General features: G+C 38.1%; 3 protein-coding genes and 1 non-coding gene across 9 annotated transcripts in view; 3 read left to right on the top strand and 1 right to left on the bottom strand.

The window, feature by feature from the left end:
- The first annotated feature begins 805 nt into the window (after nt 1-805).
- On the top strand, nt 806-3,329 carry LOC121950323 (protein FAM180A). Its single transcript, XM_042496279.2, has 3 exons — nt 806-982; nt 1,154-1,227; nt 1,332-3,329. Exons 1-3 carry the CDS (start codon nt 910-912, stop codon nt 1,680-1,682), a joined length of 498 nt encoding a protein of 165 aa, XP_042352213.1. The 5' UTR covers nt 806-909; the 3' UTR covers nt 1,683-3,329.
- Nucleotides 1,778-26,464, bottom strand: part of ddb2 (damage-specific DNA binding protein 2) — a 98,678-nt gene continuing 73,991 nt past the window's right edge. For 2 of the 4 annotated variants that reach the window (XM_088080527.1, XM_088080528.1), the window contains 10 exons: nt 10,288-10,434; nt 10,099-10,208; nt 9,726-9,917; nt 8,278-8,444; nt 7,341-7,440; nt 7,006-7,183; nt 5,817-5,962; nt 3,382-3,537; nt 3,254-3,299; nt 1,778-2,474 (listed from right to left, as the gene is read on the bottom strand). In XM_088080527.1, the coding sequence (XP_087936653.1) occupies nt 2,212-2,474; nt 3,254-3,299; nt 3,382-3,537; nt 5,817-5,962; nt 7,006-7,183; nt 7,341-7,440; nt 8,278-8,444; nt 9,726-9,917; nt 10,099-10,208; nt 10,288-10,426 (1,497 nt within the window). In that variant the 5' untranslated portion in view covers nt 10,427-10,434 and the 3' untranslated portion in view covers nt 1,778-2,211. Of the gene's footprint in view, nt 2,475-3,253; nt 3,300-3,381; nt 3,538-5,816; nt 5,963-7,005; nt 7,184-7,340; nt 7,441-8,277; nt 8,445-8,616; nt 8,763-9,725; nt 9,918-10,098; nt 10,209-10,287; nt 10,435-10,541; nt 10,697-26,464 lie in introns of those variants that run through there. The other 2 variants (XM_042496276.2, XM_042496277.2) reach the window with 2 other exon arrangements.
- kif23 (kinesin family member 23) lies at nt 11,356-22,992 on the top strand. 3 transcript variants are annotated; one of them, XM_042496864.2, is made up of 23 exons: nt 11,357-11,520; nt 11,775-11,838; nt 12,010-12,138; nt 13,221-13,326; nt 13,420-13,556; nt 13,670-13,782; nt 13,864-14,034; nt 14,236-14,280; nt 15,479-15,591; nt 15,835-15,956; nt 16,057-16,159; nt 16,240-16,319; nt 16,399-16,518; nt 16,615-16,774; nt 17,798-17,959; nt 18,073-18,239; nt 18,337-18,510; nt 18,671-18,874; nt 20,549-20,782; nt 21,277-21,365; nt 21,457-21,535; nt 22,302-22,372; nt 22,465-22,992. In XM_042496864.2, the coding sequence occupies exons 1-23, from the start codon at nt 11,507-11,509 to the stop codon at nt 22,478-22,480; spliced, it is 2,673 nt and encodes an 890-aa protein (XP_042352798.1). In that variant the 5' UTR covers nt 11,357-11,506; the 3' UTR covers nt 22,481-22,992. The 3 variants fall into 3 exon arrangements, with proteins under 3 accessions (XP_042352800.2, XP_042352798.1, XP_042352799.1); XM_042496865.2 differs by lacking the exon at nt 14,236-14,280; XM_042496866.2 differs by lacking the exons at nt 20,549-20,782; nt 21,277-21,365; nt 21,457-21,535; nt 22,302-22,372; nt 22,465-22,992 and adding an exon at nt 19,981-20,364 and having other exon boundaries at nt 11,356-11,520.
- Nucleotides 15,638-15,734, top strand: LOC121950818 (Z30 small nucleolar RNA). Its single transcript, XR_006106348.1, has one exon. It is a non-coding gene; the product is annotated as a Z30 small nucleolar RNA (small nucleolar RNA).

Raw genomic sequence — 26,464 nt, forward strand, 5'->3', positions numbered from 1 at the left:
AAAAAAAAAAAGTATTAAATTATTGCACGTGAACATTTTTCAAATATATTTAGCGTTTTTAGTGCCTTTTTATTATTAAGGGCATGTAATAATAATAATAATAATAATAATAATAATAATAATAATAATAATAATAATAATAATAATAATGTTTTAAATTTACTTACAATAACATTCATCTTATTTTATGAAGCCCAGGTTTGTTGCAAAACTTTTGATGTTACAGTTGGGGGAAAAAATTGATTATCAAAAAAAAATGTAATCCATCTAATGCATTCTTGTACAAAAGGTTAAATTAAGATAATAAAATTGTGGATTAGGTGCGAAAAATACAGAGAGCCAAGCATATTTTTTTCAGTGTGAATTGGCACAGATATTCTGGTTCATTCAGTCGCTGAACTTGTTGTCTGCTGGATATTTTATAAAGCAGAAACATTTGGATTCTGTGGAAAATAATTTCATTTGATTGGGTTAACATTTAATTAAAGTTGTAAACACACCTCAATTAATAACATTTTATAATTAACTAACACCACTTGCAAAATCAAGTGTATGATGGACAAAATAGCTTAAACCCTCTTTTTTTATTGGACTTGTTTATGTTTATGGACAGGGATTCCCAACCCTGGTGTCACTTTTGTTTATTTTCCTTTTAGTAGTGGTCTCTGTGAACTTTAAGCCTTGCTAATTCAAAGTTCAGCATGCTGCAGAAATAAAGAGCCGGGATTTATTAAGATATTGCTCTCTGCTTTGCATCACAGCCATCTGGCTTTTGGTCCTTTTTTCCAAGGTGGAAAAATGAATGGTATTCAGGCTGAGCTGCTCCTCTCTGGATTCACAAAAGTAAGCGAGGGAGAGGAGAGGTGAGAAGGATGCTTTATTTTATCTGCTGCCGATATTAATAGAAGAATGAATATGAAAATACTACTAAATATCTGCCTTCGGATTGTTCTGTTGCTTTCGTTTGAGCAAATGCTGAAAGGTAAGTAGAAACAGATCTTCTAATAGGGCAGTCATTTTAGGGTTGTTATATAATGATACTGCATGTACTTTTAAATATCCAGTAAACAGCTGAAGTGTCTGCATACAGGGACTGACAGCTTCTCTGCATTTCAATTATGTTGCAGTTAAACTTTTGTATTTTCTGCTTTAGATGTGGCTGCAGGCAGAAGTCCAACTTCTCTTGAAACTGACTCCTCAGTTGCTGATGCAAACCTGATGTTTGAGGTACTCTTTCATTTTAGAGTTAACAGACGTGACGCAGGTCAATCAAATATCTTGCAAAGTTTTACTTGCACGGTAAGTGATGCATACATATTTTTTCTGTGCAGTTCTTGCTGGGTGGGTTGGAGCTCGACAGTGACAACAACATCGTCATGCTCGATAAGGAGATGGCATCAATGAGGCAGGGGCGGGCTTTTCTGTCCCAGATCAATGACAACTTTCCCAAAAGTCTGAGCTCCATGGTGCAGATGGTGACCATACTGAGTGGTGAGAGGAGGGAGAAGCCGCTGACGCAGGATCAGTTTGACAATCTTGTCCTGAGCATGGTGTACTCCGCCCAGCAGGCCAAGCATCAGGAAGGAAACCTGGAGCAGGAGGCCTGGGGCGTGGTGCTCCTCCAGTTGGCAAATGTCACCGTGCATGAACTACGTGGAGGTTATCTCTTCAATTATGCGTGATACATACACTTCCACTGTGTATGAGATAACGGTGTGTGCAATGAATTCCCTGCCTTAAATCTTTCTCTAATGTGTATTCATAATCAACTCAAGCATGTATGAAACATAACCATTTTTATTATAGCACAGTATAAAAACATACAAAGAGCTCAAGTTTGAAACTGCTTTTAAAAGAACATCAGAAACACTTTTTAAACATTCAATCCCTGAAGTTAGAAACACAATGAGCAGTAAACAAAGAAATATATACATTTTTATGATCCATGAGACTATAGAGTTCAACGGTTCTCAACCAGGGGTCCCTGAGGGAGTTCCAGGGGGGCTCCAGAAAGATGGGGAATGGTTTAGAAGTGTAGATATGAGTCCAATGTGAGTAAGAGTCATTAAAGTGACTATTCTCACAGGGTTCACTTTCTCCAAAGATATCTCCTCAGATAGTGACAACTATATAATTCTGGTCGGAATCAAATCTAACAACCAAAATCTATTCAGAGGAAGGTTCATATCAAATTGGGGTCACTGATACAATTTACTTCTTCCGCATTTCTGCTTGTTTTTGTTTAGTACAAGCAGTCTTGGTCTTGGTTTTGGTCTCTGATTCTTCCAAAGAAGCCAGTTTCTTCTTGAGCTTTGCATCCAAAGCAGGACCTCTCCTGTCCCTGCTGGAGCGCTGCTGCTGCCGACTCCTCCGCTGGCCTCTTAAACTCTCCACTGAGGTCGAGGTTTCCGCCTGCTCTTCATGCCGATCGCTGATCAATGACTCATTTCTATCCCAAACCAGCACCGTTACACCTAGAAGTGAACATTAACACTTAGGGCCCGCTGTAATATTACAGGCACCCGTATCACTCTGCGCACAAAATGTGCTTTTCAAAATCAGGCTTTAAGAAATATTATATATTAGAATGATTTTAAACTTTCATCGAAATACATCAGTCCCAATCATGAATATCAAATATTCATACATTTTCAGAATTTTCACCCTTTCAATGCCAGGTTTTTGTAATGATGCCACTATGTTTTTTGATGAAAATAAGAAAAAAACACAAATAATAGATTATTTTCAATAGACTACATGCAAAGTAGTTTTTCTTTTGATTATCACAGACTGGGATATGTCAATTATTTGTAGTAACATTGATTGTGACAGCGCACCTAGTGGAAATAGCATGTATTTTCTCCACATGCCAAATATGGAGAAAACGGTACAATGTTGTCATCAGGTGGAAAATAGTAAAAATGACAAATTACAAGGCAAAAGCCCAGAATGACACCCAGAAATAAAAAATGCATGTTTTTATGCTTTGATGGCTGTGGGATCAATAAATTCAAGTATCCACTGCAGTACCACCACACTACAAAGCAGCTTCTTTCACCAAGCTGTGAGACTCATAAACTCCTCCTTAGACACCAAAAGATGTAGCAGAATTAAGGACAAATTTTAATTTCATCTTAACAAGTTTAAAAACATAGTTTAAAAAATGACTTATAAATCTACCTTGTACCTTGTAAATCCTACACATCGGACCTTTTAATGATAATAATTAATAATGCGCTTTTGAAAAACTCACCCATTCCAGATGCAATCACATCACCCAATGGACTGAATTTGTTGACCTGTAAATAAATATTTCTCCGTGTTAATAACCACAGTTTTCATGTCTTCTTATGGTTTTCCCTTTAAAAAAACCAAACTCACAGATTTGATCCCTGAAACAGTGGGATCTTGCAGCTGAAACACGAGCTCTGCCGTGTTGGAATCAAAGATGTCGATGGTCCTCTGATCTCCGGGGCAAACTCGGTCGTCAGGGTAGCGTCCTGCCACGATGAGGTCATAGATAGGGTGCCATGTGGCCTGCAGAGAAATAACATGAGTATTCTTTTATCAAAAACCAGGCTTGACTCTTGTATTTTGTAATACCATCCCGACATTTCACCGGTGTATACGTTATATGACGTTGTTGTGTTAAACAAAATAAAAGCTGAGCTACTGGTGATAAAGGTAATTGCAGCATGTATGTCAATGTCTACCCTACAATGTTGTGTTTCTATGCAATTAGCCTACTCAGACAAGTCTTGCAGGGTCTAAATACTTATGGTCCAATAAGTAATTTGCTAGGCGACCCAACTACACTTGTTGCCACAGCGGATACATTCACATCAGTGGGCTGAATGAAGATGACGTGCTTTATAAAATCATTCAGCTAATAAACTGCTTTTGTAGTTAGGAAAAGTTAATTGAAGACAAAGTTATAAGTGGCAATACTTCCAAACAGGGGCAGAGGCATGTTTATTTTTTTACTAGTCCTGTGACGTTATCCCCACCACTCACGGTTGCCTTTGCTCTTTCTCAGCTCTGCTGCTTGTTCCACCAGTAGAGACTGTCTCTGGTGGTGTAAGCTGTGTGCTGCATCACTGTTAAACAGCATCTCTGCATCAGTTTAATGGAAAGACAAGCATCTGTATTTTTGACGATACTGAAATCCCTCACTTGGGATTTCTAAATAATAGGGTTGCCCCCTAAAAGTCTGAGATTTAATTCATCAGTCTACTGAGAATGCTTCAAGTCGAGCAAGTTTTTTTATGCTAGTCAGTGTGCTTTGCTGTGTGGTTCTAGGGACATTTGGGTCCTCAGATTTTGCTGTGAAGTGAGTGCTCTTGGCTTTCACGCTACTCTCTGGTGGAGGCTGTAGCGGACGCAGTGCCACTGCACTGAGGGGGAGAGACTCAGCACTGTAAGGCTTCAAGATAAGAAGTGATGAATTTACAGCTCACAGCAGCCTAATGTGATAAAGTCTCTGGCTTTTGTTTGATATCCTGTCTCAGCAAAACTTGTTGCGCATTTGCGATATGTCATTAGCACCGTTAGCTTGTTTATTATATTACATGAGTCACACTGAACATCCCGTTGAACATTATATGGAAAAATAAAACAAATCATTGAATAATTCGATTTAATGGCAAAATCTGATTTGACTAACATAATTCAGAGTCGGGTACAGCTCTTCCCTATGGCATTTCTCTGCAACCTAGTACATAATTATTTACCGTAGAAATGACCTGAATATCAATGTTAATTCCTCAGCAGGTACTTTTTCCCTAATTGATCTTGACAGCATGGCCCCATATGTATTTCGCTGGTGTCCTAAAGCAATGCTGTCTTTTAAACTTTAACTGAATGTCAATAAGATTAAATGTATTTCAGTCATAAAATCTTAAAATTTATTGGCAGAAAGCAGCTCCCCTCCTCTGTGTGACTGTGTCTAACGTTAAGTGTTTTGTTCTGCATTTTTGCATATTTAACAGGGTTGCCAACTCTCACACTCCTGGTGTGTGACACGCGCTTTCATCGTCAGTCTCGTGCTCTCATGACAGCAAAGCAAATATCACGCCAAAACACTGCAACAGCAGAAGTGTTGAACATTCATATAATGCAATGAGTGACTTTGACTGTAGAATACAGCCTATTATTTCACAACCGAGCAGCATTTCATTATTGCAGATCAAACAGCTGATGGTCTGACAGCAGCGCAGTGAGACAGACAGACAAACAGAACGGAGCTTCTCCTCATAGCACCAAAGTGTCTGAATGAACAAACAGCCAAATATTCAGAGGTGGTAAGTGATTTCTTTAGACTTCTACAGACTACTTTGTTGTAGTTTCAGCTTTAGTCAGATTTTGGATTATTTAGAAACACTAGCGCATCGCTTCATGTCTCATCAAGCCGCTCTCACTGAGCTCTCGTTATTACTACCACAGACAGATGCAGTGATTTGGGGGCCTGTGGCCACAAGCACATTGCCTTATTTTCAACCTTTCTCTTGATTTAATATAAAATACCCCTGAGATATGTCTTCAGTTTACTCAATGATAGTAAAGAAGTCCCTGAAAAAGTGATAAAAGAAAATAAAAGTGATGTGTCTAATTGTGGCTTGCAGTCAATATAACAATAATCCACAGTGCAAAAAAGGCTGGAAACTCATGACTTTGTCATAAGTAATAATGTTTTTCATGTTGTTCGTGCATGTGCATCCATCATTTGTGTTATACCAAATCTGTTAGTTATGTTTTTGAAGTTACAATCCCTCAGGTTAAGTAACAGTAGGATAAATACACGTGGAGAAGGAACAAACCTTGATGGGTGTGAGATGCTGAAACTGTCTGTGTGGATGTTGGATGATATGTTGAGGCTTCGACCAATCAGAGGATGAATAAACGCGGATCTGGTCGTACTGATCTGTAGTAAGCAACTTGGAGCAGTCCAGTGGGTTGAAATGGGCTGCAAGGAGACAACAGTAAGAGCTTTACCAGAATGTCCTGGATTTTCTTTACAACCTGTCGTGATACCAACTGCACACATAGAAATCATAACCGTGAACTTCTTTAAGGTTCTTGTCTCTCTTTTAACAAATAAATTAAGAAAACTGGACTAAATGAATTAACTAAACAAAATCACTTGCATCTTAAACCAACATGGACATTTATAACTATAACTACACAGTTACATTTATTCAGTGCTGTGCATGAACACCCTAAAAAAGCGTGTTCATCAAACTTGTGCACATTTTTGGTGAATGGTGAGCTGAACCATCAGTTAGCAACTTAAATGTGAGCATTGTTTTGACTGTTGATGATGCATCAAACCAGTTTTGGGAAATATTTGTGGATGAATGATATTAAGATTTTATAAAACTTTTTAAACTGTAGACATGATCATAAACTAGTTAATTGTTTGGGACTTGTGAACTTAATTCAAAATTCAAATTGTGACCTATTAACTAGTTAATTTTAATCTGTGTGAACTGAACCTTTTTAATTTTGAACATGCACAACGCACTGTATTTATCTGTTCCATATAAAATTACAATCTCAAAGATATCCGTTTCGCTCTCTTTGGTGGTACTGATGGAAATAAGCAGTGGGCTTTCTTTGTTTGTTCTGCCAATTTAACCATTTACTCCCAACGCTAGCAAAGACTGGAAAAAAACAGTACGGCAGAGCATCACCGCTTGGTGATGAAAAACACATCATCAACTGTGCGTCGGTTTGAATCGCCACATACGTTGGCCGTAGGCTAAATCACAACTGTGTTACCTCGTTTAATGATAGTAACTTAACAGACATTTGCATTAAAATGTGAGATTATTACTTTAATGAGATACATGAGTGGTAGACTGGCAGAGGTCCCTTCAAATGTCAGGACAAGTTACGCCTAATTTATCATTTACTTTCATATCCTTTATGTTGCACAAATGTTGCAATTTGTATTTGTATTAGTATTTGTAGCAAAAACAGAAAGCCCAAACTGAGGAGTTTTGTTACCTGAGTTGACTGCTTTCTCGTGAGGCATCTCGTGGAGGAAGCTCTTCTTGTCTTTGATGTTTCTCAGGTCCCAAAGTTTTACCGTGTGGTCGACTGAGGCTGTCGCCAACAACCAATCACAACGGGGGTTGAACTCTGCATGTGTCACTTTGGCTTTGTGCAACTTGTCACTGAAAATCTGCAACATCAAAACAGAACAAAAGGCATTAATTTGAAAACATACCTTTTCATTGCAAACTGACCTCTTACGTGGCAAGAGGACAACATGAACTCTTAATCATCTAAATGCACAGAATCAGGTAAATGATCTACTTCAATGTGGAGGTGACACGTACCTTTTGGCCATCCAAACCCAGGAGTACAAGCTGTCCGACATTGTCTCCTGTCACAAGCATCTGTCGACTCACAGACACATCGAGACAGCAGTACCAGAAACTGGAAGAGACAGAGCACAAAATGAGTTTAGTGGATATAACTGATTAGAAACAGGGATTAAGCTAAAGATTTCATAGTGCAAAAATAAATGTATGATCCAACAGAGAAAATCTATCAAATGAATGATTAATACTTTGAAATATTTGATAGGATGTGAGTTAAATTAATATTTTTAAAAGACGAAAATTCATGAATGTAATATTCCTTATTATTGCTGTCCAATGAAAATTTAGCGATTTTAAACTTTTCACAGAAAAAGGAAGGCTATTTCTATATTTGCAATAAAAAATGAAAAGACACCTATGAAAACACATTGATTTATCTACAAAAGGCATTGTTACATTGTTATAGCTTTCTAAATTCATGAAAATCTTAAAAGTTGCTTATATAAACATGATTAACCCTCTTTGGTCCGAATTATGATGCCAATTGGTTAAAAAAATGTACGAAATCATTTTTGCCACAAAATAGACTAAGTAAACATAAGTAAAAGAAATTTTCAAAAAACATATTTTTTGGGGTACACTCTTGGGTACGTCACCTTAAAGCAACAATGTACCATAATTGATGGAGCTGAACTTTGCAGGAAAGGCCCTGAAAAAAGGACTTTGCATGGCCTCCAGAAAGTCATAATGCAATATAAACAGTGCTTTTGGTTCCCTTAGGGTTCTTGCTCTTTTAAAAAAAATATTGCATAATAATTGAGAATTTACTGAGTGAGTGTAAACAGCCAAAAACGGTTACGATACCTAGAAGCATCATTGTACCATTAGAGGGTTAAGCACAACATAATCACACCATTTTTTTTGAGCATCAGTCTACTGCCAGATGTCTCACCAAACATTGTGGTGATCGTGGCCACAGTCTTGAGTTCTGGACAGAACAGTGGGTGTGCGGCCCTCAAAGCTCTGCATGGTCAATGTGCCCTCACCGGAAGCCACATAGACTTTGGAAAGATCCGTCGGGCAAAACTTCATCCCTCCGATAAAGTCTCCTGCTCCGCTCTGTGCACAGAAACACAAATGCAGGCCTGTCACAGGGCAGTGATCAGCACCACACTAATGTTTACCAGAAACCAATAAGGGCCCCCTCTGATAAGAAGACTGATGCTCAAACCTAAAATCTACAACCCTTTCTATTGTAGCTTTCAGAGAAAGGGGACACAGTGTCTCTTACTTTAGTGCGTCTGTGTTGGTAAACACCGTTAGAGTCCTCCCATTAAAATCTCGAAGTGATGTCATACCACACATAGACGAGGTGAACAGCTGAGTGGGATTTAACTGGTTAAACTTCATGTCTGTAACTGAGTCTCCAGCCCCCATCTAAGCAGAGAACCAGTGACAGTGTGACGTCAGGTAAATCTGAAAGGAATCACTGCCTCAAAATGCACTTATTCTTGGCCTCAAATTGTTGCATTAATGATCCCAGTTGATGATTGAAAAACAAAAAAAAAATCATTAAAACGAGAGACTTTCTCATAATAATAACATATCAAAAAAATGACATACTTTTCTAATTTAATTTAAAGCAATGAAAAATTAAATGTATACATATTTTTTTTTTTTAAATGTTGTTCATTATTTTGAGATACTAGGTCATTATTTTGATTAAGTTTCTCATTATTTTAAAATTCTAACTCATTTTGACAAGTTTTTCATTATTTTGAGAAAAGTTAGTCTTATTTTTAGAAATTATTTTGAGATAAGTCATTCTGAGAAAGTTCGTCCATATTTTGAATTAGTCAATATTTTTAGAAAGCTTCCCATTATTTTCAGACAGTTTCTCATCATTTTGAGACACCAAGTCATAATTTTGGGATATGCAAATCATTTTGAGATCTTTATTCATTATTATTCAGAAATACAAGTCAATATTTTAAGATATTTATTAATTATTTTGAGAATGTTTCTCATTATGAGGTACCAAGTCATTTTTTGAGATATGCAAGTCAATAATTTGTCGACGTTTCTCAACATTTTGAGACACAAAGTCATTATTTTGAGGGAATTTCTCTTTTTTTAAGATATGAAAGTTGTTATTTTGAGATATTTACTCATTATTTTGAGAACATTTGTCATTATTTTGAAATACTGATAAATCATTTTAAGAATCTCTTTAAATAATGACAGGATCTTTGTGTTGTCATAATGGCAGAAATAGGCTTCCATATATAGCACCATCCAAAAGCAGCAAATAAAAAAATATACATCATTTGTTGAATGCTTTGGACTTAAGGTCAGTGAAATATCTGGAATAACAAACCACATCGTAGTGCAGGAACTCACCCCTTGGAGAAAGGTTTTATTTGCAGGTGCCTCATAGTTCCACAGAAATATATCACCACCCTTGGAGCCCACAGCCATAGTAGTGGGATGACTGGGATGCCACTCCAGACAGGTGATTCTGCGGTCAAAGGGGCTGGTAGCAGAGTGGAAATGATAGGATGACAACGAGCGGACAAAAGGTTCCTGAAGACACTGTGGAATATAAATACAATATATATATAAAAAAAGACGCACACATACCATGAACACATGCACAGCAGGCTGCACAGTCAGTAGATTGTAATGCATGTGAAGAACTCCACTACATTCACTGACATCTGTGGTAATATAGTGTTTTTGTATTTGGTCCCTGTGTGCAACCTAGCAGTCTCACCTGTCTCATCTGTGAGTGAAGACTTTGTCCCAGAGTACTCTTGTAGATATAGTGAAGGACACTCCCATACTTCTCTCTCTTCTGAACTCCTGTAGACTTGAAGGGAGCCCCTGCAAAAAGCATAAACCAAATCTTAACAAGAACGTTTCACGTACAATGTGTTGAGGCTGTCCTGTCAGGGCTGCACACCTTGTTTGGATGTTTCTCCATCCTTTTTGTCTCGCAGTTTTTTGGAGAGAGTTGGTCCAGAGTTCTTCTCCCCGGCTCTTTTCCTCATTCTACTCTTTGATTCCGATGCAGCTGCTGACTTCGTCGACTTCGCTTTCATTTCTCAGCCTAAAAGAAAACAGTAATAACACGCCTCTTATTGTACAAAATCACACAGATATAACTCGACATTTATTTACCTAGCTCCCACAGCAAGGCCAAAACAAACTGCTCACCTGAGATATTAGACGTTTCATGCAGCAGACTGGGAACTCCAATGTTTGCATAACGCAGCACTACACGTGAGGGCTAATGGCTGCGCGTCAGTGTTTTGTAACTTATCTGTGTTTACAGCTGGTGGCCGGTAGGTGTCACTGTTAATTTACAAGCGACCCTGATGGACGCCATGTTTGGTGTTCAAATAGGACGTCTATCTGAATGCAGCCCTGAGCCAAGCCACAGCCGCTACAAACCACGCCCACATGGGCAGAGCAGACTGCAGTCAGACCTTCTCCGACAAGCTGGCAAACTGATGTTAAATCAGCTTGGGGAATGTATGCATCATCATCATCATCATCATAATAATAATAAGAAAATAATAATAATAATAATACCAATAATAATAATAATAATAATAATAATACCAATAATAATAATAACAACAATAATATCAAAAGAAATAAACGAAATATTTTGAAAAATAAATAAGGGGATTGTAATAATGCATTCATAGTGATATACGTTTATATTAATTATGAAAAGATACAATAATAATAATGATGATGACATAAATACCTCTACTACAACAAAATTATTAATGCATACTGTCTCTCATTATACAGAGCACAAAAAATACTCTCATTGTTAAAATTCCACTTCTCCTTGCTGCAGTTGCCTTTTGTTTGCATGGTCTCTGGGCTGTTTTGTTCGTCAGTTTCATAGAAATATTTCTACGGTCGGTCAGTTCAGTGGTATATATTTATCTGATAACTGTTACATACGTCACATTGCTGATGTTCCATATAAGGCTCGAGCTGAAAGCGGAAACACGTGCTTGCCTGTTGGGAAATCTGATTGGCTGCTGCCGGCTAGTTTTGAAAAAGTCCTCTGGTTACAGCAGGCGGAGGGAAAGTTCAAAATTGCAGTAACAGGGACGGTAAGGAAAAAACCCAGGTACAACCACAAGGAGCAGCGAGTTACAATGAACAGACAACCGTAAGTAGAGTGTAATATTTACTTCTAAATAACTGCGTTTCAAGTACATTACCTAAAAGAAATATGCTATCGCTAAGTTATGTTCATTGCGGTCTTGTCGACGGAATCCGAGCAACGAGAGATCAGCTAGCTCAGCCATAACGTTAGCCGGGAGCTAACAAAACGTCTGGCTAGTGGCTTTGTTAACGCACCATCGCTCACTGTAAGGGTAATGCTCAAAATGTACCGTGCTAATAAATGTGATCGCTTTTCAGGAAGGGTAAAACCCCCCGCAGACCCCCTAAAAAGCCCTCCAGCAACCAGAAAGACCCGGTCGGGGTGAGTGTCATTGAAGTTTGTTCAAGAATCAACAACACAAATTGTAGCGTTCAATTACTTTTGGGATATGATTTGTGAATATCTGGCAAGCTGTAGTTATAAGGTTAAGATTCAAACAGTGTTTTCTTAAAGGTACAGTGAACTAAGAGCAGTAAAAGTACTTGCTTTCAGGTGTACTGCCGTGTACGACCTCTGGGTACGGAGGACGAGGAGTGCTGCATCGAGGTGATCAGCAGCACCACCATCCAGCTGCACGCCCCTGAAGGCTTCAAAACAAACCGTAATGGAGAGTACAAAGAGGTAACAGATCTAGGAAACCACGAGTATTTCCCCACCTTTGTTCTACTAATTAAGGGCAATAGCATAATAAACAAATAGACAATGATCATATACAATAACTGTCTAATGTATTGATACAGGAGGTGATAGTCTGCATTTCTTTCTTTTAAAATTCTAAAGTAATTCCACAACAAGACCAAAATCAATAATAATTTCTTCCTCTTAACAAGTATTGCCTGAAATTAGCACCAATGGCTACTAGATATGCTTCATTTACCAGCCAAAAAACAATTAGTATACAGAGTGGCTGCTGTATTCTAAAATCTACCAGCCACAGTTGCAGGTGGACAAAAAAGTAAATTTACTACCCTCTTATCTAGTTAAATATGTGTGTATTGCACTCATTTCCAGAACAGAATCTGAAATATAAAACACCTAAATGTGTATTTTGGAACAATACTATTGATACCATGGTCAAATAAATTGTAGGCATATATTTTTTTTAATTTAAAGATAAATATAACAACCATATAACATGGCAATTAAGACTTTTCTTTTATTGTTTATTAGCAAAGAACAGCACTATTACTACAGTAAACATTAACAAAAAAGAGCGCAAGAAAGCACAGCTGGCACTGGTGTGCTGGAATACTGAAACTATTTCAGATATTCAGCATCTATATGTATTGTTGTTCAAAATGTGTTTAAAAACACATCAGTGGCACTGGCACATGAGAAATGTTCAGTAATTTTGATCAACATGGGGAATGATCCTTATTTTTTGTCATAGTTGACAAATGCACTGTCTGCTCTTGAGTAAACAGTTTTTTTCAAAACTAAAACACACACCTGATTCTGGAAATTACTTTTGTATCCACCCATCCATTTTTGTTTGCCTACTTTAGTAGGAAACAATGGGCTTGGCTTCTGAGTTCCACAGAAAGACAAGGAAAGTAATAAAATATTGAGACAAAATAGCACATTATTGGTTTTAGTGTTTTTATGGGATCTGGTGACAATAAGGAAAATAAGATGGAGCCAAGTGTATTCTTCTAATGTAATACATTTCCCTTCTAATATTCCTTTTTTCTTTTGCTTCTCAGACACAGTATTCCTTCAAAAAAGTCTTTGGAGTGTCAGTATCTCAGATCGAGCTGTTTGAACATGTGGCCAAGCCTCTTGTTGATGACCTCATTCACGGCAAAAACGGTAAGAGTGTTGGCAAGCCAGCTGCCTATATAGCAAAAAGTATCAGTAATTCTGCTGTATTTTCTTTGACTGAATTTCCCTTTGTTGTTGCAGGTCTGCTCTTTACGTATGGGGTCACAGGAAGTGGAAAGACGTTCACCATGACCGGCTCTCCGGGCCAGGGTGGACTTCTGCCCCGCTCACTTGACATGATCTTCAACAGTATCGGACCCTACCAAGCTAAACGATACGTAAGAGCATAAACATTTAAATATAGTGTTGATCTGCTGTTGTACCCCCATAATTTAATAAGACTTTGTAAAGTCTGTACATTTATTTATCTAATTTAATGCCCTTTTTTCAGGTTTTCAAGACTGATGATAAAAATGGCTTGGAGGTCCAGAATGAAGTCGATGCTTTGTTGGAGCGCCAAAGGCGGGAAAACAACTTGTCTGTTCCTAAAACACCAGCATCCAGGTGAGTCTGAGTCCTGTTAAACATCAGCTTCCTGCTACAGTTACCTGATATTTAACATGCAAGACACCACTTTGATTTCAGACAAAAGCTTGATCCTGAAATTGCTGACATGATTAAGTCAGAAGAGGCTTACAAAGCTGACGGTGTGGATGAGGACAGCTGCTACAGCGTCTTCGTCTCCTACATAGAAATCTACAACAACTACATCTATGACCTCCTGGAGGAAAATCAGGAAGATGCAATCAAACCAAAGTAAGTCCAGGAAATGTAAAGTGAAAGGAACACAATTCAGATAAATTAACGTGCATTTAAAGATTAAAGATAAATAGTGAATCAGTATCATGTTTTAAATGTGAGAGACTTTAAAATGTCTTAAGTGTAGTAGCTTGAAGAAATGAAAATTATATGTCAGAGTAGCTGGAAGACAAAATTATTGTCTGTTCTTTCTACTAGGTGGAATGGTGGAGGCACACCTGTGCGCCAGAACACTGAGTTCATGTATGTGACCAGTGAAAACTCGTACATCATCAGACTAGTAGCCTGATTAAGATCAACTCTCCCTGTGACACACAAATCTGCAGTCTAGATTGTAAATAGAACCTCATCAACGCTGGAGACATTTTCAAACTTGTTCTTATAATATAAATTCAATCTGGTTGTCACAATGAAAATGTGACCCAGATGTCAGGGCTGGATTACAGGACGCACATCAAAGCAATTATCCATTTTTAAAATTTAAATTTTTTAATCCAACGAATGAAACCCTTAAGTGATGGGACAGAATTTCTAACATGATCCCACTTGATATTCTGAGAAATTTGAACATGTTTATGGCAAAAAGCTGGATGCATCTGAAAAGATAAAACAATTAGTAAATTCACAAAAATGTGAAACAATTTACTTAATGTTTAATAATAATTCATTTTTTTAAAAAGATTTTTTGTTTCTAAAGTAAAATTACTAAATGTTCTCTAGTTCCAGCATGTTCATTGTGAGCATTTGCTGTTGATTATTGGCCAAACGAATCAGTGAAAATAAATATTAGCCCTACAGCCAGAGTTTGCAAATGTAAAAACACAAGCATTCATACAAAAACTTTGCCTGAATAAAATATAATAATAATAAAATACAGTAAAGCTGGAAAATTATTACAGACCAAATCAAGTGCTGGTGAGACCCAGTGAGAAAGTTGGTAGCACCAGTGCTACCAGTGGAATATTCAGTCTGGAAGCCTGTAAAATCAAATTATCTGATTTAAAGAAGAAGTTAAGAAAATTATTAATCTTCAGCAAACATTCAGTGCAGAATTGTGGTCCTCTTTTTCTACAGATACATTCAGTGCCCATAAAGTATCAAAGTTCATTACTTGGCCCTATCCAAATCTTAACTGACAGAGCCACTGATTGCAGGCTACAGCTGCTAATGTCTCCAGTGTCGATGAGTATTCATGTAGTCCTAAAAATCATTACGTCGCTTCTTCTTGCTTGTAGTCTTTGTTATGGCAAAGCTCCCGAATGTCCTTAAACCTGCTGTCTGTTGCTTTGTATGACGCTCCATGATTGTCACTGATTATTTTCCATGGCTGAAATCAAGCAACATTAATATCCCCCTCCAAATGTTTGACAATTCACATCTGCTGCATGAAAAATGAAATTCCATGTCGTCAGCGATTAACACTTTTGTGTTCTCGATGTAGACCACCTCAGTCTAAAATCCTCAGAGAGGATCAGAATCACAACATGTATGTGGCTGGCTGCATGGAGGTCGAAGTCAAGTCAGCTGAGGAGGCATTTCAAGTATTCTGGAAAGGTAAGTTGAAGAAGTGTCACCTTAAAGGGGAAAAAAAGGAAGAATATTGCAGTGATGATTATAGATGTGACTGAACTGGCATTGCTAGCCTCTGGGTTAGTTCTGGCCAGGAAATGACCTCAGTTAATCTTCTCTCTGAGCAGGTCGCATAAGAGTTTAGTGCTTAAAAGTAGTTGATACTGCATGTGAGGATGCTATCAGTCAACAACATGTTAAAAAGTCTCCTGTACCTTGTTGTTCCAGGTCAGAAGAAGAGGAAGGTTGCAAACACCCGTCTGAACAGAGAGTCCAGTCGCTCCCACAGCGTGCTCATTGTTAAACTGGCTCAAGCTCCTCTTGACGCAGATGGAGACAACATTCTCCAGGTCAGCTGAAACTGAAACCAAATGTCTGGTCCCAGATTTATGTTTGGATGAATTATAAGCACCAGTTTTGATACTGAAGTACTTCTGGCTGTTTTGTTAGGATAAAAACCAGGTGACTGTTAGTCAGCTGTGCCTGGTGGACTTGGCAGGAAGCGAGCGCACCGGTAGGACCGGGGCAGAAGGCACCCGAATACGCGAAGCAGGTTAGTAGTTCTAAACACCAAAATTTGATCTATTTGTAGATGAAGTTCGTGTGTGATAAAACTACATTCTTTCCTCTCAGGTAACATTAATCAGTCTCTACTGAATCTGCGGACGTGCATTGAGATACTGCGAGAAAACCAGATGTGTGGCACAAATAGGGTATGAAGCATCACACTAAGCTGAAGACTGATTATATTTGCTGATGAGCCATGTAGGTAATGTAAGTTTTCTTCCACAGATGGTCCCCTACAGAGACTCTAAAGTAACCCATCTGTTCAAGAACTACTTTGACGGAGAGGGAAAAGTCCGAATGGTTGTCTGTGTCAATCCCAAAGCTGATGACTATGAGGAAACCTTGGTAAGTTCATCCTGCATCTTGATTGTGTCCCTAATTTGAATGAACATGCATGTTTCTGTCTGTCTGACACGCTAAAGACCCGCTCTGTTTGTCCAGCTGGTGATGCGGTTTGCAGAGATGACCCAGGAGGTGGAAGTGGCTCGCCCAGTGGACAGGCCCATCTGTGGCTTCACCCCGGGCCGTCGCCATAGGAACCAAGCTTTTAAAGACGAACTCACTCGCAAGCTGGAGGAGCGCGGTGGTCCGACAGAAAGAGGTAAGTTATGAACTGTATGAGCCAAATCTCCTTAAGAAGATAATGCGGTCAATTATGATGTTTTACTGGAGTAACATGTTAGAACAAATGTAAGAAGAGCCTGATTATAGGAGAATCACCTTTTTACATTAAACAAAATAATAAAAATAACACTTGCAAAGTTTGAGAAGGTTCCCTAAATGCTATTTTTAAGCCCGGTCACTGCTGGATGAGCAGACGCAAACAGAGGGTAGCTATATGTGGAGCAGAGGAGCACAATTGATTTTTTTTTTTTAGCTTATTACCTTATTACATCACCACTATAGCTTATTATTACAGAAACAGATTTCTTTTAAATATATATTTCAATTTTTTGTTTTCATTTTATTTTATGATTAGAAAATATATTTAATGTGTATTTATTATTTTATGTTATGGTTATTTATATTGTTTTTTGTTGTTGTCGGTCGTTATCATTTTATTTATTTACTTGAAAATTATTTTATTTATTTACAGAGACAGTACAATATCAAAAAGGGTACTCTTGGGTATTGGGTAACTAAACAGGTATCAGTTCAAATGTGAATGATACCTGGTCATCCCTCAAACAGTTGCATATTAGACATAAAATGTATTGTTAAAGGATAAAAGAAAACACTGTGAAAGCATTAATTTTAAATTAAGTTATTCAAATGGAGAACAGCAAACATGTTAAACCAAAGCCCACTGACATTTCTAATTTTAATTTTACTGTCTTTAAGAGAATCCGCATGAAGCAGTGGATTCCAGTCTTAATCAGTTTTTTTTATAACAAAGCTGAAGAACCGCTCTAGTATTGTGCAATATGCAGTCATACTTAGTACTCATATTAAGCTCATAAATGCACCATCTGCTCAAAATTCATGTCATGCATAATGACATAAGTCCTAAAATTTAAATGCAGCATAATGTCTATCTTTATATTTTAGGCTTTAGGCCGATGCTGCATGTTTCGCTTATGGAAAGAGATTTTACCAGTTGGGTTAATTCTGTCTGTTTCCTCAGACCTGCCCTCTGTTATAAACCACCTGGTGCACAGCCTCCCACCTTTACCCTCCTCTGAGCTGACTGACCCCCACGATGACATCACCCTGCCCAGGCTGATTGAAGCTCTGCAGAACAGGCACAGGATCAGGCAGATGATGATCGACGAATACAACAAAGCAGGTGCCTGCTCACATCAAGGCTCAACCCTCACCTCGTGGCTTTGACAGTTCAGGTTCATTAAAAAAGTAGCATGTCATATCTGAGCTCACATGTTCTCTTTCGTGTTATTTTAGCTAACATGATGAAGTCCATGCTTCAGGAACTGGACAACAACTTCCTTTCCAAAGACAATTTTATTCATGAACAAAATGGCAAAATGTTGGAGATGGACAAAGTCATCCAGAACAACAAGGCAGAGCTCGAACGCTTGGAGAAGAAAACCAAAATGCAAGAACACAAGGTGAGAGACTAAAACATTCAAACCTACTGGAGGTTGCTGATTCGTTTGGTAGATATGTTTCTAAGTGTCTCAAACGTCCTACATGATTCTGTTCCAGATTGACATCCTACAGAAAACTACTAAAATCTATGAGGACGATAAGCGTTCTCTGATGCAAGAACTGGAAACCAGAGAGCAGAGACTGCAGCGGGAGCTGTCTGACAAGAGACGCATGGAGCAGCGCATGCACGGCGTGGTCACAGACACGCAGCACAAGTGGGAGAAAGAATGTGTGAGTTGCTCCTCTTAAAACACAGAGGCTAATGAGTCAGGCAGCCTTCTGTGTACTATAGCTTGTTCAGGTAGCAGTTTGTTTACAGCCTTGGATAATCAGCTTTCAGTGATCATTTCTAAAGTCAGCAGTATTGAACTTTATGCCTCTTGCTGTGCAGGACCGTCGCGTCAACGCAATGCAGCTGGAGATGCAAAACAAGCTCTGGGTAAAAGACGAGAAGCTGAAGCAGCTTAAAGCCATCGTGACAGAGAGCAAGACCACAGGTCGTCCTGATCCCCCACCGCGTCAGACGCAGCCTCAGAGGCCTTCCAGAGAGGAACGCCCCCCTGCAAAGAGATCGGCCTCGCCCTCACCTGTCCCTGTACGTTGTGTTGACAGTACACATCTAGAGCACCTCCAGATTAATTTATCTGTTCCTAAATATTGTTAGATGACACGACAGCGGCACTTAAACAGAATTCCATCCCTACGAAGTTAACAGCTTCTGTGCTCTCCCTAACGCTAATACTTTGTTGACTGGACTAACATGACTAATCCCAGTGTGATGGCATTCATATCAGCTTCTGTCCATTAAATTCCTAAAATGTTTAATTTCAGAAAATGGTGGAAAATGGGACACATGGTGGCTCAGTGGATAGAGCGGGCGTCCCATGTATAGAGGCTGTGTCCTCACTGCAGCGGCCGTGGGTTCGACTCCGGCCTCGGCCCTGTGCTGCATGTCATCCCCTCTCTCTCCCCCTTTCACACTTGTGCTGCTCTATTAATTAAAGGCAAAAAAAGCCCAAAAACATCTATAAAAAAAAGAAAGAAAATGGTGAAAAATGTATATTGCAACTTCTCAGGAATGTCTTATCCCAAAGATGGCACCAAATCTGGTAATTTATCAGGTCCAAAATGTCAATTAGCTAATCAGTTTCAGATTTACATTGCAAGATATCATATATATATATATTCATGGGTGTGATTATTTTCTAACTACATTCAAACACTGCACAACTAAATATTATCACTATAATCATTTGACAGACAGTAAAAAATACTCAACACAATTTCCGTCAGCTCATATTGATATCATAATCATTTTGCGTTAATAACAATCCAAAACCTCAAAGAACTTTAATATATATATATATAATATATGACAATGAAAAGCAACTATTTTTACCATTTGATAAGCTGGAACCATCACAACCAAAACTATAAATACCAGTATAACTTCAGATTTAAATTACAAAAGTCAACTGACTAATTGTTGCAGCTCTCAAAACCAACGCCACTCTTTCAGTCTAAAAAAAGCAACATGGCCCTAAAAACAGTTGCATTTGTAATTGATTACATTTGACTGCTCCGGTGTCTGCTGCTCCATTCCACCAGCTACTGCAACATTTAATCACTATGTGATTTCTTTGTGCCAGCTGTATCTAACCGTGCATGAATGTAATTGTGCTCTCCACTTTTGCTCTCTAGTGCCCTGTTGATTCTCTGCATGTCAGGCCAGGGCCAATCAGTGCCACTAGAGTTGAGGAAGTTGAGATGAACCCTAGGCCCGCCTGCCCCGTCCCCAGCACCAGCAGTTCTTTGTCTGTGTCTAACTGGATCTCTGCATGGGAGCAGCGGGCGGCTCAGGACAGCAGGCAGGGTTATCGGTCCCCTAAAACACCTACAACAACCCAGTCTCCTGCAAGCCCCTCAGTCAGCCGGGCCACGAAGAGAGCTCTGTGTTTGGCTAGAGAGGAAGAGGAAGAAGCCAGCTCCCCTCCAGTTGATCTAGACATAATTGAGAGAAGCTACAGGGTCAGTGAATCAGCTACAAGAAGCAGCATGAGGTTCAAGTGAAACTGGCGTATCTGATCAGGCCATGAAGTTCTTTGCAGATTTGTTTTCCCTCAACTGTTTAGGCAGAATATTTCTCACACCCCTAATTTAACCCAGCAATTAACCAGTCTCACAATGAATATCTATATCAGGATCTGATGCATCTTTTGTCTAGTTCTATATATATTTTTTCTTTATCAATTGCTCCCTCGCTCTGTAGACAACGACACCGGTGCGGCCACTGCACCGGCGCTCCCGCTCTGCTGGTGGAGAGAAGTGGGTGGACCACAAACCCTCCTCCAGCATGGACCTGGGGACAGTTCTGCAACCTGTCATCCCCAATGCCATCCAGGTGTCTGCACCCAATGAGAAGGCCCTGTCCAAGTGTGACAGATATGTGTTAACACACCAGGAGGTCGCCTCTGATGGAGAGATACAGACCAAACTCATTAAGGTATGTACGCTGCTACGTGATATTTAACACTTGATTCTGTATTGAATCACAAATTGTTTTGTGTGGTCATGTTAATTGTCTTTCTTTTTGGGAGTTTTTGTTTTAATTAATAAGTAACAAATGAGGTATCCATCATCATATTCAGTCACAATAGAAGCTGAAACATTTGATGCTTTTAGTTTTGATTGAAGGGGAATATTTCAGGCCTGATGTGAAGTCAGAGAACAGATACTGATCCTTTGTAATGGACTGAAGTCAAGCACTTGAAGACCAAGCATTTGAGACCACACGAAATGTTTGATCTGTAAATATCTAAAGAAGTTAAGAGATAGCTGAGAAAAGAGTGTGAATGTGAGTGTCACGCACAATGTAACTACACAATAGTACCACAGGCTGCACCTGCTAACTCACTATGTTTTATGTGTAAGAAAAAACTAACTTAGATGAACTAATTAAACTGGATAGAAATTTAAAACATCTCCATCATCTACCAGGGTGAGGTGATAAAGACCAGAGGAGGAGGACAGGCTGTCCAGTTCACTGACATTGAGACTCTGAAACAGGAGCTCGCCACAGTCCCCAGGTAACAGCTGACAGACAGCAATGAGCTGCAGATTAGCCAGATGTTATGATGTCTTAACTTTTTTTTTGTCACTCTACATTTGTGTCTGAAGGCGCAAAAGAAAATCTTCAGAGGGTGCACCTGCCAGTGGAGATCATACAGATGGAGCTTGGACTGATGTGGAGACGAGGGTAGGATGATATTATTGATTAGTTTACAATTGACTATCACTGCATGTGTGACTTGGTTTAGGAAGTACACAGATCCTGTCATGAACTTGGCTTTGCATGCGTATAGAAGCCGAAAACACATTCAAGCATGTGTCTTGTTATTTTAGTTCTTTAGAAAATGTTATGATCGCATAAAATCTTAAAAATAAAAAATACTGAGCAAAGGTGTCTATTAAATAATACGTGAAATTTTCAAAGAGCTTCTTATGTCTTGCTAACAATCCAAAGGATACTGATTTTAAAGTTACCAGAAAGGCAGTAGACATGATGTTAACAATTAATCCATTATAAAAATAGTTGCTTAATCATTTTGTGTCAGATGACAAATAGTTTCAACTTTAAATACAAAGCATTCCAATACAAAACCCTCTGACCAGACTCAAAAATGATTGTAGAGTAAATTGATATATCTCTGACACAGAGCTGAACACATGCTTCCTAAGATGTAAGAGGATAGGATACTCAGGTACAGTAGAGATGTACCTCATTTACGAGTAACTCACTTTGTAAATATATTTTAGCTCTTGTGCACAGTGCTATTAATGTAAAAAAGTTGTACATATCTCCACTGCAGGTAATTTGATTTAGCTCTCCTAACATTGCACAACTACAGCAGGGATAGACAGTCACAAAGACACATCAAAGTGTTTGTCCTTATCATGTTGTTGCTAATGCGTCTTTCAGAATAATGTAAATTTGGGGTCCGTCATCTCTCTTTTGTTGGCAGTGTTCTGTGGCTATGGAGATGAGGGCCGGATCAAACATGGGTCCTGGCTACGAGCATCATGGGATCACCAAGTAAGCTGTCATCTTTTTAGATCACATGTGAAACAGCATGTACTCTGCGGTACACAAACAGCATTTGATTAACTCTTCTTCTCTTTTTAAAGGCGCAGAAAACCATAACTGCAGCCGACAGCTACTACAGTCATCACTCCCCACTGCCCTCACCTGGCTCTTGTGCAATAGACTAAACTTTTTAATATTTAGCTCTAGTGATATTTAAACATTTTCCACGCCTTTTTATATAAATATATGCAAAAGTGTGTATATATACGGGTCACCAAAGCTGTTTTGTGAAAATATTTTATACGCTGTATTTGAACCAATAGAAAACAAGTGTTATCTGATTCAGTCAAAGATGGTGGCATATATCTACTATAGCGCTGCTGATAAAAAGAGTCTGTTTGCACATTTGTGTGTTAACGGTCACATTTGTTACTTGGCACGTGAGGAATCATTGTGAAGTTGCCAAACTGTTCAATTTTTGTCTGTTTCTGTCTCTTGATTGGTAAAATATATTGAGCTTAAAGTAGAGATTGAATAATCCACTTTGTTTTGAAGTTCTTTATAAAATGTGCTTTTGCCACTGTAAAACTCCTGTCTACTCTGAGGAATAAAATTCCTTTGAAGCACCAGTTTGTTGTGTATATTCACAGAAAATTGAATACAATGCCAATGTGACAGCACAGTGCTTAATGCTCCAAGCAAGTGTCAGGATAATTTCTGAATGGTACAGGGTTTTGCAGGTCCTTCAAGTCTTTTAATGAATTGAATTTATTAATGTATGGCCTTAATTGGCACAAAAATGTCTTAAATCGATAAAAAAAAAAAACCATCAAATCTTTTAAATGTCATAAAGATTAAAGACTCTGTAACAAGAACTGACTCCCAAGGAGTGACTGTGATCGCCACATTAATTTGCCATGTGAAAATCTACAATAATGTACATAGAGATGGAAAGTAAGAAGGTAGAAACACACTATATAGTGACAATTATAAACATACCCCAAAATGTTTATGTTAAATAAGTAGGTTTTTATAGGTACTTGCTTTAAGTCTTTGAGGTTAAACTGTATTCTCAAAAAGATACACTTCCAGATCTTGCAGGTTACATTAGTGGATGAACCTGAAGGGACGTTTTTGCATTGCAAAGTGACAAAACAGCATCTGTACATAAATAGGAACTTTCATAATACAACACAGCCTCAAATGCCAATAGGCAAAAACTGCATCAAAGTATACACAGCAATAATCAATGGCTGAAACCAGTATAAAGCAATGCAGGGAATTGAGACAGTGGAATTCCACAAGTAAGAAACACAAATGCCAGGTACACTTTCCAAAAAAAAAAAAAAAAAAAGTTTTGGATTACAATAAGCATTTGGGCAAAACTGTCCTTAACTTTAAGTAAATGTGTCAGGTTTTTTCTTCCTCAGTTTTGATTACTGTAGATAAGTCTTGAATTGAATTTTGAGTGGCACTTAAAATGTCTTAAATCTCTTGCCTAGTAGGCATCCTAACACTAGATGGCAGCACAGGACAGCAGAACATTACACATGTTGAACACAAACGTTCAGTTGCACTGCAGGATTACTCGAGAGGCCTGACAGTTATGATAAGGCACCTCTCAAACTGCAAGCACTGTAAAGACATGACAAGAAATGCTAACTTCAGGTCATGAAAAAGAAGCACATATTTTAAGTGAGTGATGCATCTTTGCAGTTGCATGGGCCAATTTCGGGCTGCTTTAAAACAACAAATTAGCAGTCAGATTAGCAACAGAACAGTTGATGGCCTAACAAGCAGAGACTGCGTGTTTATTTGAAATTAGTCTTGAAAAGAGACTTAACATCCAGTTGGAGCTCTGGGCCGTTCTGTGCCAAGAGTGTAGCAATATTCTCTGTCATATAAACAAAGTCTGCTTTCAATTACTTTGCAGAAATTGCTTTCCTGCGCTCATGCTTGATTAGATATTCATTATGTTAAACAAGACACCTTGTATATAAATCCACATTAAATTAGTCTGGTTGGCTGCCTTCAGGTGAAGTCAGCTGGGTCTCTGCTAATAAAAAGCTTGTCCCAAACATAACTTGGTCATAATATAAAAGCTTTTATTTCTGACTATTGTACGCAAACAAGGGGCCGAAGGCCAATACTGGTATCTGTAGAAAAGGTATTAAGGTCCCTAATTCAATACCACACACACACACACACACAAACCTCTACAAGCAAAAGTACTCATCACTTAACAAACTAGCCTCTATGTTTTATTAGTTAGGTTATTGAATTATTTTTAATTTGAATTACTCTTATACTGTTGTGGATAATTTAACCTAAAACAACTCATCACATTTTATGTGCAGATCATATGTTTGTATGTATAATAGTGACCATTAACCCCTAAGGGCCCGTTTTAATATTACACACACTCGCAACGCTCTGTGCACAAAATTCAGACCAAATACTCATTAATTTTTAGAATTTTAACCCTTTAAAATGCCAATATGTTTTTAGATGGAAGCCCCCCACAAAACATGAATTATTTAATATACTACATGCAAAGTACATTTTTTTTATTATCACAGCCTGAGATATGTTGATGATATTGCAATTAAACAATTAAACTTCACACATTATTACTTTTTGTGCAGTGTAAATTACTAAAACTCATAACACTCTGCACACAAAATGTGTTTTTTTTTACATCAGGTGATACAAAATATTATACATTAATCAATTTTCTACTGTCATTGGGTTAATTTTTATCACCTATTACTATTGGTGTTGGTTTAAAAAGAAAATAACCTGAAAATTAGTTATCAAAAAACTAGGGGAAAATGTCCAGAAAAAAAATATTTATAATCATTATAATGATATTTTTAAAAATATGTTACTGGGAAAAAATATATATATATTCTTTTATTTTCTGCATTTATTTTGAGTCATATTCTTGTTTGTTTCTATTTTTTTTTTTTCTTACTTTTGTTTATTTGGTTATTTTCTATGTAATTTTCTAGGTAAGCTTTTTCTTATTTCTTGCTATTTTTTTGTGTTGTCAAGTTGCTCATTACCTTCTCCCCATGTTTTGGAAAGAAATCAAGCCTATTTGCTCAGGTTTTAATAGGGTTAAATAATGTTTGGCTTTTGAACAACAAATATTATAACCGGTACATGAGAGCCAGATTCTTACTGTGTCCAAAGGAGGCTCTTATCAAAACCTTTGTCGTTTTGGTGCCGAGCAGAATAGCGGCCAGAATTAGTTGGAAATGCGGCCAATGTCAAATCGCTTGTTGTCAGAAAAAAACAATAAAGTTGATGACTCCAATAACCAACACAAAAAAACCAAATGGCTCTATTTGGAGCCGGTGTTTAGTTTAAAACATAGATTGTATATAAAGATGGAAAACATGACATTTCCCTCAAAGTGGAGCTTTTCAAGCTCAACTGCCCCCTGGTGACTGTCTGCAGTATATGTCATAAAGCCCGCCCATCCATGATAGCAGTGAATGGGACAACTAAAAAAGCCCAAATAAATTTTTCCCAAAGATAATGTCCGTCACTGACTGTAGTTCTAATCACCCTGATGTTTATTCAAGTGATTGGTTTGGTTTTAATGAGTTATTCAATTCTAAAAAAAAGGGTATTTTTCACCATTATTGACAGCTGTGACAACCAATCCATGCGCTCGCATTTAACGGGGCTGCTCGCGATTGGTTGGACGGGGGTTTTCTTTTTAAGATTTTTTTTTCTTTGGCAAATTGTGAGGACATACACCACACATAAATCAAGAAACAAAAAATTAAAAGAACATTCACACGCACTCACACACAGACCCAGACATCCAGGAGGAGAGTTACCGGTAACTAAACAAAGCTCCTCATTAGCATGTGATGTGTCTAAAGGACACAAGCTCATATCAGTGCATATAATCCACTGTAGTCAAGGTTGGTGTAAACAAAATAATTACAGAAATATGGGGTCGAAACACAGAAAGAGAGGACCTGATCTATAGATACATAAAGATGGAGTCAGATTGAGTCAAAGTGATGCAAGAAGGGACCCCAGGAATTTTCCCATTTATCTTGGCATTTTGAATTATTGAAACGC

The sequence above is a fragment of the Plectropomus leopardus genome, chromosome 7 (genome assembly GCF_026936395.1).
Source record: "Plectropomus leopardus strain MGB_pleo_1.0 chromosome 7, ASM2693639v1, whole genome shotgun sequence".
NCBI classification, from domain to species: domain Eukaryota; kingdom Metazoa; phylum Chordata; class Actinopteri; order Perciformes; family Serranidae; genus Plectropomus; species Plectropomus leopardus.

Coding starts and splice junctions, on each gene's coding strand:
- kif23 (XM_042496864.2), top strand. Junction 16,320..16,398: donor AGATGTGTGGCACAAATAGG/GTATGAAGCATC, acceptor TTTCTTCCACAG/ATGGTCCCCTACAGAGACTC. Junction 20,783..21,276: donor TACAGACCAAACTCATTAAG/GTATGTACGCTG, acceptor ATCATCTACCAG/GGTGAGGTGATAAAGACCAG.
- LOC121950323 (XM_042496279.2), top strand. CDS start 910: ATGAATATGAAAATACTACTAAATATCTGCCTTCGGATTGTTCTGTTG. Junction 983..1,153: donor GTTTGAGCAAATGCTGAAAG/GTAAGTAGAAAC, acceptor TTTCTGCTTTAG/ATGTGGCTGCAGGCAGAAGT. Junction 1,228..1,331: donor ATGCAAACCTGATGTTTGAG/GTACTCTTTCAT, acceptor TTTTCTGTGCAG/TTCTTGCTGGGTGGGTTGGA.